Source organism: Eumetopias jubatus, unplaced genomic scaffold (genome assembly GCF_037043125.1).
Source record: "Eumetopias jubatus isolate StellerSeaLion01/CBP00866 unplaced genomic scaffold, mEumJub1_p1.0 scaffold_8, whole genome shotgun sequence".
Taxonomy (NCBI): domain Eukaryota; kingdom Metazoa; phylum Chordata; class Mammalia; order Carnivora; family Otariidae; genus Eumetopias; species Eumetopias jubatus.
In genome coordinates, this window is record NW_028274814.1 from 65,962,571 (window position 1) to 65,978,133 (window position 15,563).

General features: G+C 39.0%; 1 protein-coding gene across 1 annotated transcript in view; it reads right to left on the bottom strand.

The window, feature by feature from the left end:
- Positions 1-552: 552 nt before the first annotated feature.
- Positions 553-15,563, bottom strand: part of IPO8 (importin 8) — a 73,749-nt gene continuing 58,738 nt past the window's right edge. The window contains exons 22-25 of the mRNA XM_028113228.2: positions 14,175-14,380; positions 11,469-11,672; positions 10,733-10,849; positions 553-2,514 (exon numbers count right to left, since the gene is read on the bottom strand). Coding sequence (XP_027969029.1) covers positions 2,417-2,514; positions 10,733-10,849; positions 11,469-11,672; positions 14,175-14,380 — 625 coding nt within the window. The 3' untranslated portion in view covers positions 553-2,416. The remainder of the gene's footprint in view (positions 2,515-10,732; positions 10,850-11,468; positions 11,673-14,174; positions 14,381-15,563) is intronic.

The window sequence follows — 15,563 nt, forward strand, 5'->3', positions numbered from 1 at the left end:
CTACTCTGCCATCTTCCCTGAAAGTCCCCATTCCACTCAACTTAGGCTGTCATTAGATTAGGAGAAGTCAATCAGAAAATGGCTCTATTTCCAGCACCTTTTTTATTTTCCTTCAAGGTCCTAATGTGGCTTTAATGACCTTTGCTTTTTCAGAGCATTTGTCTTTCTCATTGGGACACGATTTATGAGATAGGCCCTAGCTCCCAACCACTCTCCACTCTAGCTTCTCCTAATGAACCCTTCTTACCCTCCCAAGCCAACAGCTACCTTGCTCCACCTCCCCCCAAAATCAAGAAAACATACTGATGGATTTTTTTTTAAGATTTTATTTATTTATTTGAGAGAGAGAGAGAATGAGAGATAGAAAGCACGAGAGGGAGAAGCAGACTCCCTGAGCAGGAAGCCCGATGTGGGACTCGATCCCAGGACTCCAGGATCATGACCTGAGCCAAAGGCAGTTGCTTAACCAACTGAGCCACCCAGGCGCCCCTGATGGATTTTGATCACCTGCTTAAAGCACCACCACATTTTAGAAAACATTTCAGACAGAGGTTCAGAATCCTGGGAATCAGTCCGTGTTTTATTTTACAGTACATTCATATAAGTTCCTGCATTTCCAAGGTAACCAGATCACATTCAGGTTAGCACTGCTGGTAACAAAATTATACAACTACCCTGGCTTCAAAAACAAGATAGGATGATACACATTAACATCTCTTTCCCTTTAATACTGCAGAAAACAATACCTCACAAAAATAAAATCACATGCCTTTTACAATCCAGTGTGAAGGCATATTATTTATGTTAAAATAAACCATTTTGGACATGGGGAGAATAAGAAGAGTTTCAAAGCTTAAGATATCTAAAATGTCCCCCAGAGCCATCTTTCTCTTCTGCCAGCTGGTACATTCAATAACAATGCCTTGGGAGGAGGGACAGAGGAAAGCAAGGGATCCTTTAACTCTGAAACTCATGGCTTCTTAGGCTACTTCTGTAAAAACTACTTAAATAACCTAAACTTCTAAAAAGAGTTAATATTAACAAGGGATGGTAATATAGGAAGCACCTGGAGAAAATTCCTCCAGTCACTGAGGGGAAATATAAGCTGCAGACATTTCACAAAAACAGAAAACTGTATCACATCCAGTAATACATTAGGTTTTGAAAATACACTTTCACTTTACTGTATGAAAACACTATGATCCATGTTTTAGTCTTGAATTTGTTCAGAAAAACAGCCATAACCTCCATCTGCTATATTTCCTATAGGCATCATTACCATCCAAGAGGGCAGCTGACCAACATCCCAACCCGTGAAAAATATAACAAGCTGAACTTAGCTATAATAAAGGCTAGAATGAATTAGGTAGGAGAAAATTCAGATGTGTGAAAAGTAGAAGTTAAATTCATTTGGCTCTTTATCCTAGATAAAAAATTTTGTTAGAAAATGTTTTGGACCCAGGTCCAATAGAGCTGGAATGATACACTGTTGAAAATGCAAGCCCCTATCTGGAAAGACCACGTGCTTATGTAGCACCCTTCTCCTAAGGGTTCAATGTGCTTTAGTATAATTATCAATTCATTACATAATTAAGTACATGATTCAGAATACACTCGGACTTACTGTTAATTCCAGTGACTAAAGAGTTCCTGCCACTTGCTGCCAAGAAACTTTTGAGTCCTGAACTTACCACGTTAAAAATGAAATTTATATTCATATTTGCTGACTCCAAAAAAATACCACCTCTTTCAGAGCTCAAAATATGATGGAAGAGGGAATAAGACACTTATTAGGAAAGCCACAAAACATCTGATGAAAAACCAGAGCCAGTGCATATTTTACAACCCCTGAAGACAGCCCCCAGCAGCAGGGTGAGCGAGGCGAGCGGTGATGTTTTTGAAACCAGAGTGACTTGTAGCTAACTGCCTAACAGTAAATTCACATAGTAAAATGCAGAATAAGTCAACATATAGCCAAGGTTTACATTATATCTAGAAATATGTTTTATGCTTTAAAAAAAATTGCAATGCACTCCAAAAAAATTTTTCAGATAATTCATGTACAACAGAAGGCACTGTTATCCGCATAAATCCACTGATTCTGCATGGCAAAAACCTGAGACGTGCAATTCAATTCAGTCCTCTAAAACCACCTTGGTCATTCATCCTTTGGAGAATATGATTTGTCCTCTTCAGTCCACTGATTTTGTTTTCCTTGAATTTCATACATTACAGTAGCTGCTGAGAATATATATTTCGGGGGGAGAAAGTTCAAAGTGGAAGAGGCAGTGGATAAAAGTGCTGCCTAATGCCAGAGTTAACCGGCACAGCCCACTCTGTCCCTCCCCTTGACCTTCACATTCCCCTGGTGAAGTAAAATGTAGTGATGACATTTGGTAGGCTGATGTTCCCTCTTTCAGTTGTTGCTGGGCACAGTCCCAAAGTTAAATGCGGAGAGAACTCCTTTGTTTTCAAAGGTGAAGCCTCCCTGTTGTTCAATCTTCTTCTTTGCCTCTAGCATTTGCCAAGAGAAGGGGGGGGGGGGAGAAGAGTATTTAAGGTGACAAAGTTGGAAATAACCTCAAATGAGCTTCATTTCTTTATACTTAGCATTGTGAAGGCATGTGACTCATGATATTAGCTATTCTGCCCAACTGAGCATTCGCCTTTTGTTTCAATTCTAGTGTACTTAACAACATACAGTGTTATATTAGTTTCAGGTGTACCATATAGTGATTTAACACTTCCATATATTACTCAGTGCTCATCAAGATAAGTGTACTCCTAAACCCTTTCACCTATTTCCCGTTCCCCCCACCCACCTCCCTTCTAGTAACTAACCATCTGTTTGTTCTCTATAGTTAAGAATAGTTAAGAGTCAGTTTTTTGGTTTGTCTCTCTTGTTTTCCCCTTTGTTCATTTGTTTTGTTTCTTAAATTCCACAGAGGAGTGAGATCATATGGTATTTGTCTCTATCTGACTGGCTTATTTGCTTAGCATTATATCTCTAGATCCATCCATACTGTTACAAATGACAGGATTTCATTCTTATTTATAGCTGAATAATATTCTATTGTGTGTACACACACACACACACACACACACACACACACACACACACACACCATCTTCTTTATCCATTCATCTACCGAAAGACACCTGGGCTGTTTCCAAAATTTGGCTATTGTATATAATGCTGCAGTAAACATAGGGGTACATCTATCTCTTCAAATTAGTATTTTTGTATTCTTTGGGTAAATGCCCAGTACTGCAATTATTGGATCACATGGTAGTTCTATCTTTAACTTTTTGGGGCACCTCCATACTGTCTTCCACAGTGGAATTTTGAAATTCCAAATTTCTAATTTGCATTTCTTTCAAAAGTGTACAAGGGTTCCCTTCTCTACACATCCTCACCAGCACTTGTTCCTTGTTTGTTGATTTTCTGACAGGTGTAAGATGATATTTCATTGTGGTTTTGATTTGCATTTCTCTATGATGAGTGATGTTGAGCATATTTTCACGTGTCTGTTGGCCATCTGTATGTCTTTAGACAAATGTCTATTCGCGTCTTCTGCCCATTTTTTAATTGGATTGTTTTTTGGCTGTTGAGTTGTATAAATTCTTTATACATTTTGGATACTAACCCCTTATTAGACTGTCATTTGCAAATCTCTTCTCCCATTCCATAGTTTCTTTTAGTTTTGTTGGTTGTTTCCTTTACTGTACAGAAGCTTTTCACTATGATGTAGTCCCAACAGTTTATTTTGTTTTTGTTTCCCTACCTCAGGAGACCTATCTAAAAAGATGTTGTTATGGCTGATGTCAGAGAAATTACTGCCTTTGCTCTCTTCTAGCAGTTTAAGGTTCCAGAGCTCACATTTATGTCCTTAATCCATTTTGAGTTTATTTTTGTGTATGGTTTAAGAAAATGGTTGGGTTTTCCCAAAACCACTGTTGAAAAGACTCTTTTCCATTGCATATTCTTGCCTCCTTTGTCATATATTAATTACCATATAATTGTGGGTCCATTTCTACACTCTCTGTTCTGTTCCATTGATCTGTGTGTCTATTTTTGTGCCAGTACCATACTGTCTTGATGATTACAGCTTTGTAGTACACCTTGAAATCTGGAATTGTGATACGTCCAGTTTTGTTCTTTTTCAAGACTGCTTTGACTACTTGGGAGTCTTTTGTGGTTTTATACAAATTTTAAGATTGTTTTTCCTAGTTCTGTGAAAAATGCTGATGGTATTTTGATAGGGATTGCATTAAATCTGTAGATTGCTTGGGGCACCTGGGTGGCTCAGTCATTAGGCGTATGCCTTCAGCTCAGGTCGTGGTCCCAGGGTCCTGGGATCGAGCCTGGCATCGGGCTCCCTGCTCAGTGGGAGGCCTGCTTCTCCCTCTCCCACTCCCCCTGCTTGTATTCCCTCTCTTGCTGTGTCTCTCTCTGTCAAATAAACAAACTGAGGGTTGCTGGAGTGGTGGAGGGTGGGAGGGATGGGGTGGCTGGGTGATAGACACTGGGGAGGGTATGTGCTATGGTGAGCACTGTGAATTGTGTGAGACTGATGAATCACAGACCTGTACCTCTGAAACAAATAATACATTATATGTTAAAAAAAAAAAAGATAGCAGGAAGGGAAGAATGAAGGGGGAGACGAACCATGAGAGACGATGGACTCTGAAAAACAAACTGAGGGTTCTAGAGGGGAGGGGGGTGGGTCAGCCTGGTGATGGGTATTAAAGAGGGCACGTACTGAATGGAGCACTGGGTGTTATACGCAAACAATGAATCATGGAACACTACATCAAAAACTAATGATGTAATGTATGGTGATTAACATAATAAAAAAAAAAGAACCAGTAGTACAACAGTAAGCAAAAAGGAAAAAATAAATAAAATCTTAAAAAAAAAAATCTGTAGACTGCTTTAGGTAGTATAGACATTTTAACAATAGTAATTCTTCCAATCCATGAGCATGGAGTATCTTTCCATTTGTGTCATCTTCAGTTTCTTTCATTAATGTTTTACATTTTTCAAAGTACAGGTCTTTTACCTCCTTGGTCAAGTTTATTCCTAGGTATTTTATTCTTTTTGGTGCAATTGTAAATGGGATTGTTTTCTTAATTTCTCTTGCTGCTACTTCATTATTAGGTTTTCTGTACATTAATTTTGTATCCTGTGACCTTACTGAATTCATTTATCAGTTCTAGTAATTTTTTGATGGAGTCTTTAGAGTTTTCCATATATATATACATATATATGCAAATAGTGAAAGTTTTACTTCCTCCTCACCAATTTGGATGCCTTTTATTCCTTTTTCTTGCATGATTGCTGTGGATAGAACTTCCAGTACTATGTTGAGTAAAAGTGGTGAGAGTGGACATCCTTGTCTTGTTCTTGACCTTATGGGAAAAGCTCTCACTTTTTCACCATTGAGTATGATGTTAGCTGTGGATTTTTCATACAGAGTTTTTATTATGTTGAGCTCTGTTCCACCTGCAACTTTGTTGAGGGTTATTATTATGAATGGATGCTGTACTTTGTCAAATGCTTTTTCTGCATCTAATGAAATGATCGTATGGTTTTTATCCTTTCTCTTACTGATGTAATGTATGCCACTGATTGATTTGTGAATACTGAACCACTCTTGCATCGTGGGAATAAATCCCACTTGATTGTGCTAAATGATTTTTTTAACGTATTGTTAGATTTAATGTGCTAATAACACTTTGTTGATGATTTTTGCATCCATGTTCATCAGAGATATTGGCCTTGTAGTTCTTTTTTGTGGTACCTTTATTTCATTTTGGTATCACAGTTATGTTGGCCTCATAGAATGAATTTGGAAATTTTCTTCCTCTTCTATTTTTTGGAAAAGTTTAAGAACAGGTATTAACTCTTCTTTAAATGTTTGGTTAAAATTCACCTGTGAAGCCATCTGGTCCTGGACTGTTTGTTGGGAGTCTTTTGATTACTGATTCAATTTCACTGTTGATAATTAGTCTGTTCAAATATTCTATTTCTTGCTGGTTCAGTTTGGGGAGATTATATGTTTCTAGGGATTTATCCATTTCTTCTAGGTTATCCAATTTGATGGCATATAATTTTTTATACCATTCTCTTACAATCCTTTGTATTTCTGTGGTTTTGGTTGTTATTACTCTTCTTCCATTTATGATTTTGTTTGAGTCCTCTCTCTATGAATCTGGCTAAAGGTTTGTCAATTTTGTTGATCTTTTCAAAGAACCAGCTCCTGATTTCATTGATCTGTTCTATATTTTAGTTTCTATATCATTCACTTCTGCTCTAATCATTATTTCCTTCATTTTCCTGGTTTGGGGATTTGTTTGTTCTTTTTCTTGCTCCCTCAGGTGTAAGTTAGGTTGTTTAAGATTTTTCTTGATTCTTGAGGTAGGCCTGTGTTGCTGCTATAAACTTCCTTCTTAGAATGGCTTTTGTTGCTCCCAACAATCTTGGACCATTGTGTTTCCATTTTCATTTGTTTACATGTATCTTTTTTTATTTCTTCTTTGGGTCAACCAAGAAATCATTCATTGTTTACTAGCATGTTATTTAATCTCCATGTATTTGTGTTCTTTCCAGGTTTTTTCTTGCGGTTGATTTCTACTTTCATAGTGTTATGTTCAGAAAAGATGCATGGTATATCTTTTTTGAATTTGTTGAGACTTGCTTTGTGGCCTAACATGTGATGTATTATGGAGAATGTTCCATGTGCACACTGCTGTTTTAGGATGGAATGTTCTGAATATATCTGTTAGATCCATCTGATCCAATGTGTCCTTTAAAGCCACTCCTTCCTTCTTGATTTTCTTTTGATCTATCCATTGATGTAAGTGGGGTGTTAAAGTCCCCTATTGTATTCCTATCGATTTCTTTCTTTGTTCGTTAATAGCTGCTTTATGTATTTGGGAGTTCCCATGGCAGGTCATAAATATTTAAAATTGTTATATCCTGTTAGATTGTTCCCTTTATGATTAGGTAGGTCCTTCTTTGTCTCTTGTAACAATGTTTGTTTTAAGGTCATTTTGTCCAATATTAAGTATTGCTACCCTCCCCTTCTTTTCATAATTGTTTTTCCATTCCTTCACTTTCAGTCTCCATGTGTCTTTAGGTCTGAAATGAATCTCTTCTACACAGCATATATATGGGTCTTGTTTATCCATTCCATCACCCTTTGTCTTTTGACTGGAGAATTTAGTCCATTTACATTCATAGTAGTTATTTATAGGTATGTTTTTACTGCCATTTTGTTACTTGGTTTTGGTTGTTTTTGAGGTTCTTCTCCATTCCTTTCTTCCCTTGCTCTCCTCTCCCCATAAGTTGGCTTTCTTTAGTGATCTACTTGGATTCTTTTGTCTTTATTTTTGGTATATCGAGACTGGTTTTTAATTTGTGGTTACCATTAGGTTTGTATACAATATATTCTGCATATAGCAGTCTTTTTTTAAGGATTTTTTTTTAAGATTTATTTATTTGACAGAGAGAGAGAGATAGCTAGAGCAGGAACACAAACAGGGGGAGTGGGAGAGGGAGAAGCAGGCTTCCCGCCAAGCAGGGAGCCCGATGCAGAGCTCAATCCCAGGACCCTGGGATCATGACCCAAGCCGAAGGCAGACACTTAACGACTGAGCTGCCCAGGCGTCCCATATAACAGTCTTTATTAAGCTGATGGTCACATAAGTTTGAACCTACTCTTTACACTTGTCCCTCCCCCCCAACTCCCATATTTTAGGTCTATGGTGTCATACTTCATTTCCTTTTACTTTGTGAGTCCCTTGACTGGTTTTTACAGATATGCTTATTTTCATTTCTTTTGTGCTTCCTACTTTGATTATTCATGGTTTTTGTTTTCCACTAACATTTCTTGTAGTGCTGGTTTAGTGGTCATGAATTCTTTTAACTTTTGTCTGGAAAACACTTTATCTCTCCTTCTATTCTGAATAATAGCCTTACCAGATAGAGTATTTTTGGTTGCAGATATTTTCCTTCAGGCATTTGAATATGTCTGGCCTGCAAAGTTTCTGCTGAAAAATCCACTAGATTTTTGTACAGCCTTGTACATAACTTTGTTCTTTTCTCTTGCTGCTTTTAAAATTCTCTATCACCACTTTTTGCCATTGTAATTTTTTTTTTTTTTAAGATTTTATTTATTTGACAGAGAGAGACACAGCGAGAGAGGGAACACAAGCAGGGGCAGAGGGAGAGGGAGAAGCAGGCTTCCCGCTGAGCAGGGAGCCCAATGTGGGGCTCAATCCCAGGACCCTGGGACCATGACCTGAGCCAAAGGCAGACGGTTAACGACTGAGCCACCCAGGCACCCCTGCCATTGTAATTATTATGTGTCTTGGAATGGACCTTCTTTGATTTTGTTTGGGGATGTCTGTACCTCTTGGATCTGGATTTCTACTTCCTTCTCCAAATTAAGGAACTTTCCAGCTATTATTTCTTCAAATAAATTTTCTGCCTCCTTTTCTCTCTCCTTTTCCTGGGATCCCTATAAGCAAATGTTATTATGCCTGAGGGGGACACTGAGTTCCCTAAGTTTTCATTTTACAGAATTTGTTTTCCCCTCACCTGCTCAACTTGATTACTTTCCATCACTCTGTCCTCCAGGTTGCTAATCTGTTCTGCTTCCCCTAGTCTATTTGTTCCATTTAGTGTATTTTTAATTTCAATTATCATGTTCTTCATCTCTGTTGGTTTTCAATGTTTTCTCTTTGTTAAAGATCTCACTGAAATGTTCCACTGTTTTCTCAAGTCCAGTAAGTATCTGTATGGTGGTTACTTTAAATTCTCTATCAGGCATATTACTTACCTCTGTTATGCTTAGGGTGTCTTTTGTCTATTGTTTTGTCCTGCTCTTTTATTTGGGACACATGCCTCTGGTCTCCTCATTTTGTCTAACTTTCTGTGTGTGTTTCTGTTAGGAAATTCAGCTACATATCTTGTTTTGAAAGTAATGGGTGGAGCATGCAGTTTTAACAAGGTTAAAACTCTGCCAGAGGAGATGTGTCCCCGTCTCTGAGACCAGGCCAATCCACAAGGCACACACAGGCAGGGTGCACGGTTTTAATAAGACTGGCCACCGCTACTGCAACTGAGACCCCACAGCGTGCACAGTGGAGAGACACAGTGTTGGCAAGGTTTGCACTAGTCTTCTGGGGAAGGGGACCCACAACACCAGGCCTGAGGCAGGCCCCGCTGAAAAGGCTGGGTACATAATGTAAGCAAACTAGCCAGCTCTAGGCTGGCTCCTGCAGGTATGTGAGTGTTTATGCTGGAGGGCGGCGGAGGGAGAGTGAGGAAGGGGAATGGCACCCACCAGCAACTTTGTTCCTGGTGGAGTCTTCCAGTAATCTCTATCCCTCTGGGACATACTTTGAGATTAGTAAATAAATCTCCCTCCTGTAAGCCCCAGGCCTTTTTCAAAGTGCTGCCACTATGCTCTATGTCTGTAGGCTGTTTGTTGTGCAGTGGGGGTGGGAACTCAGTTTTCTATAGCCCTCAAGGCTCTCCCGGAACTGAACCTGCTTTTTTAAAGTTCTAGGCTGTAAGCCACACTGGTTGTAAGAACTCATGAAATTCAGCCCCTCTGGTTTTCAAAGCCAAATTTGCATGCAGGCTCACAGTATGAGAGTATGTTTCTCTCCCCTCTCCATGCCTGCAGGTCCCTCCCACCAGTGGACAGACCCATGGTCCGTTTTGCTCCCCACTGCATCTCTGCCCTTCCTATCCTCTTTGATGTGGACTCTTCTCTACATTTTGTTGTGGAGTCTGTTCTGCCAGTCTTCGAGTCATTCTCTGGGTTATTTACCCTGATGTGAGTGTTATCTAGTTGTATCTGTGAGATGAGGTGAGTGTAGGGTCCTCCTGCTCTGTCATCTCCCCCCTCCCGAAGTCCCTGAGCATTAACCTTTATGTTTGCTATCCACAGAAAAACTGCTAAAAAGACTTTACCTCCCCTATCTCAACTTCCAGTAAAAATAAGCAAAATGAAAACAAGTCTCAAAGTTGTGTTTTAATAGTTCCATAGTCTACTGTTGGAAGTGTGCCCAGAATTCTATCAGGGACTGACACAGACTACGCAGGGCTGAAGTCCATGCAGAACTTTGGCTCTAAGTCCCAGGGGCCTGTTCCACGATGTTTTCCACTAAAATATTTTTGTAAGTACAAAATCTTTTCCACTGGTTTTCTAGGAGTGACTACAATAATAAAATAATTTCTCCAGGTCAAAAAACTGAAAATCAACAAGAATCACCAACATGTAAAGCCCAGCAAAAAGAAATGAAGAGTGTTTCATTTCCAGGAAGACAAGCTCCTTGCAAGAACTCATGAAGTACCTTCAGTCTATCTGGGGTTAAGATGTTTAGATGGGTGATCCAACTGACTAACTCTCCCTCAGCAAGATGCATCCCCACCTTTATGTCTTAACTTGGGCTCTAAAATATAGGGTAAGTACTCATGAATAACACCACCACTAAAAGACACATACTAATGCACAGGATTTTGCAGAGCTAAGATAGCACAAGTGATTAAAAAGAAAATTTTTTAAAAATCATACAATAATAATTCATTATTATCCTGAAAGGTTGGCCTGTAACAATTTTTAAAACAGCCTTCAGGTGCCACAAAACACATGAATAAGGCTGACTATTGGCACACGGACATGTGCACTCCAGTGTGGAGATCTGGTGAGCTGACCTGCCACTGTCCTCCGGTGCTCTGCCAGGGTGTACACCTCCTGCAGCGCCCTCCTCTGGTCCTCACTGAGCGGTGCCATGAGGAGCTGGTACCAGGCAGCATCCCGATTCTGCACAGCTGTTGCACGGGAGGGTGGGGCGGGGGAGGCGGGTGTAGAAGAAGAAAGAGAGTCTAGTGCCATGATAATAAAAGTACGATGAGCTGACTGCAGACAGTAAGAGAGTACAACACCATCACAAACACAAGGTGGTAAAACTTACTCCGGCAAAGGACTATTTTTGTAAACCCCCAGTTTACGAAACAAAAATACGCACTCTGTATCCAACCACGTGGGACGATCAGAGGATGGTTAACACACTGCCAATCTCTGCTTTGCCCAGGTCTCTGCCTCCTTCGCCATTCTCTTCCTCCTGAGGGTTTACTAACTATGCACCCTAAACTCCAAATCTTGGCACACACCTCTACTCAGGTGCTGCCATTTTCCTCCAGCTTCTCAGAGTACCTGCAGCTTCAATACCGCTCCCCGACCGAGAACTCAAATTGGTGCTTTAGGCAAAACCAGCCCTCGAGCCTCCCAGGTTTTTCCATGTGGACAGCTTACCACAAACTCAACACAACTAAAACCAAATTTAACATCTAAACCAATTTTGGGCAGATCCCAAAACAACTTCTAACCAAAGGAAATTAAGGTAGACTTTAGAGAAAATATCTGAAGGGTTAGGGAGTAAAGACATACTTAGCAGAGCTTGTGTAAAAAACTGATATTCATCCACACTGCTGTCAAGGTCAAGCGGAGTGCTGAATCCCTCAAGGGCAGTCTCCTCCAACACTTCTTCATCCCAGTCGTCCTCCTCCTCCTCCTCTGCCTCCGCTCTTCCGTTATTGGACTGCACCGCTTGAGCGGTTACGTTTGTCTCCTCTTCATCACTTGAAATCTCCTCTGTGAACCCATTAATTATTTAAGAGGAATGAAAACACAAAAGGACAAAACATTCTGGAAATGGGAAAATTACCACCTATTTTTACATGAAATGCTAAAAATAAACCTTTACCGTAGTTTGCTAAATTGAAAATGACTTTATCCTCCTCACTAAAAACAATTTCCAAGTATCCCTAAATCTAAAGTCTGCTGGACATTACTACTGTTTTTCCATGGCTGCCTCATACTCTTTAATACAAAAATGCTATTTAATCAAAGTCCCAAATTGACTTTTCTGTCAAAAAAAAAAAAAAAAGACAAGTGTATGGTCAGTGCATGTGTTTTAAATAACAATGACCGGGCGCCTGGGTGGCTCAGGTGGTTAAGTGACTGCCTTCGGCTCAGGTCATGATCCTGGGGTCCTGGGGATGGAGTCCCACATCGGACTCCCTGCTCGGCAGGGAGTCTGCTTCTCCCTCTGACCCTCTTCCCTCTCGTGCTCTCTATCTCTCATTCTCTCTCCCTCTCAAATAAATAAATAATCTTAAATAAATAAATAACAATGACCTCCCACTGAAAATCTGGTCTTATTTTTTTTAAGATTTTATTTGACAGAGAGAGACACAGCTAGAGAGGGAACACAAGCAGGGGGAGTGGAGAGGGAGAAGCAGGCTTCCCGCTGAGCAGGGAGCCCGATGCGGGACTCGATCCCAGGACCCTGGGACCATGACCTGTGCCGAAGACAGACGCTTAACGACTGAGCCACCCAGGCACCCCAAGAATGTTATGGTCTCTTAACAGTCACCTAAATTGATTATGAACTGCTTAGAAGTGCTCAAATGAGATCATCCCTGCTAACAGAAACAGAAAAATACAGAAAGAAAAATTAGCTACATGTGGGGTGAAAAGTTGAGAGCTGAATTGTATATCATCATGGATTGTTTTATTTTCAGTGACAATCTGTTTTAAGCAGTTAGCCCAATACTGTAAATAACCAGAAGACAGTAAATGCAGAACAAAATCAACCTAAAAGGGAAAGAGCTAGAGTAAACCCAAACTAGGCAATATTACTCCAAAAATAATAGTTCTGTAAACATACCACACTGAAGCACCTGAATTAAACTGTGAAGCAGTTTTAGGGGTAAGGCAAGAAACCCTAGTTTTGATCATTGTGTGTGTGTGTGTGTGTGTGTGCGTGTGTGTGTGTATAAATGGCAAAGGTATAATTACAAAGAGCAAGAAATTCCTTTCCTAATTAATCATTCTATACTTCAGTGGAAATTCAACAGGAAAATCTGGGAAAGTACTAGGAAAGTTTTTCTCAAGTCATATTAGTTATAGACCAACAGTTTACAAAACAAAAAATTAGAGAACATAACATTCTGAAAAAAGGAATTCTGTAATTGTTGACCTACACTTAGCAAAAAACAAAACCCTTCTAATAAAGAAGCATTACTGCAAAAGTTCTACGTGGTATTCAGAAAAACAAAATAGAGGTGCTTGGGTGGCTCAGTTGGCTAAGTGTCTGACTCTCGATTTCAGTTCAGGTCATGATCTCAGGGTTGAGAGACTGAGCCCCACATCAGGCTCCAAGCTGGGCAAGGAGCCTGCTTAGGATTTTCCCTCTGCCTCTGCCCCTCCCCTCAGCACACGTGCACATGCTCTCTCTCTTTTAAATTTTATTTTGAGAGAAAGAAAAATCAGATCAGAAGATGTGCGCAGTTTTAGGGGTTAGGGACTGGTACCATTCCTTGTACATGAACAAACCAGGATGATGCCAATTAAATGTAAAATATTTTAAATCTACAGTCACCAAAATCATAGAATTTAGCATCAAAAATAAAGATGTATGTTTTCCATAAGTTCTGATTTTTCTCATTTAAAGAAATGTCTGTTTTTAACCAAAAGAGGAAAAACTCCATTTGGTGTTGGATAATGTTATTTCCTGGACCCAAGTAAGTAGTTTTCTGCAGTATCATTAAATAAAGATCTAATATCCTTGACTCTAACAATCTTATTCTGACTCTCAATTAAGCAAATAACCTTCATTTGTATACTTTATTCTAAATTTATTAATACATAAACCATAAGTATCTCCCAAATATAGTTTGATTAAGAACCATTAAAAAACAAACATATCAGGCACTCTCTATTAATCTGCTATGCTGTCACTTCTGCTCTTAACTAATGGCTCATTTAATTCATGCTGCTGACTTCACTGACACTGTCGGCACAAACAAGAAAATGAAATAACTGGTTGCTAACTTATTATCAAAACCATCTGATCCTGTTATAAATGCATTTGTATTTCCCAGGGCGTAACAACATTCATTAAGTTCAATAATTACTTACATGTCAGAAAGTGAACAAATCTAAACCCTGTAAACCCACCCCAAAATATTTGTTAAATGTGCAACAAGCCAAATGTAACTGTTTAATGACTCCAAATAGACTAAAATTTAAAAAAAATGCATGCTCAAATCAAAATCAATTCTAGCATTCATTGCAATTAGAAGACTTTACCGTTTTCTTCCATATCAGCCTTCTCCACTTTTGAGCGATCTTCGCGGTTTACCAGTTGCCTGGTAGCACAGACCTGCTTCAAGCCAAGGAAAAGGAAAAGAATTGAGGGTACAATCTGTCCCACTACAGCATCTACTGCAGGAGGTCGATTTTGCAGTTCCAAAAGGATACTCAGTCCTATTATACACATCTTCCGGTCATGATGCCTACAAATTACAAAGAAAAAAAATGTGCTCATGAGAAATGAGGATAATTGAAAAAACTACAAGAAAAAATGGCCAAGGTAATATTTTAGGGTTCATTCAATAGAATTATACAGAGGTATCCTAGCCCCCGTTTTGTACCATATGAAATCCTACATAAATCAAATTTTGTAAAAACCAATTATCATCAAAGAGCTACAGAAGTCTGTAATTAATATGGTGAATCTTGATATAATATCAATTTATGATATGAATGCTATATCTGGACCTTGGCATACAAGTTCTATTAAAGCAAGAACACCTGTATTTGACAGCATGAAATTCCTAACTAACGGGAAAAAGGAAAAATTTAGACTCTGTCTTCTGCATTAGATTGGTCTACAAGGTTTCTTAACACATACACTGTACACTAACCACAGGTGCCAAAAGCTATTCAGAAACTCAGCATATAATAAGGTGAACTTGATGGCTCTAAGTAAATCCATTAAATGTTCTCTGCTTTAACATAGGATAAGAAAAATCTGATTCTGAAGGAAAAAATTTGACCAGTATACATTATATACATTTTTCTGTTTCTTCTAAGTGGTTTAAAAATATTAAGAATGGCAAGACTACTATATTTGGTATAACACTCCCAGTAAGCCATCGTCAGAGTTGAAATTTTAGCATAATAGTCACGAATAGGTGTTCAGTCACTGGAGGAGGGCATGTACCTACTACTTGGCATCTCACTTTTCCTAAGTTTGAAAACTAGGAGAGTACTTCACATAAAGACACCCTCTCCCACTGGGGCAGCACCTGGGCTACAACAAACAATCCTTCTTTCTGACCTCATATTTGAGAACAAGCTCCCCTGAGATCTGCAGGGTTCAATATCCTGGGGCAAGACATCTTTACCAAACTGGCATTTTCCTTAGAAACCTGACCCCATTTAGAATGTTTTTGCCTACAGACACTTAATAGTCATTGAATCAGATCGACACTTAATTCTTGTAGCCTCAAGATATAATGCTAGCACATAAGTCAAAAACAAGTAGGGATAGGCTATAACTAATTTTCAGACTGTATTCTTTCCACTAGATTATACTACTGAAACACATTCTTAATTCTCTAAAAGTAAATATTATGTTAATACACTAAATATTCTTTAAAAAAATTATCTTTCTATATGCTATTATACACTTTT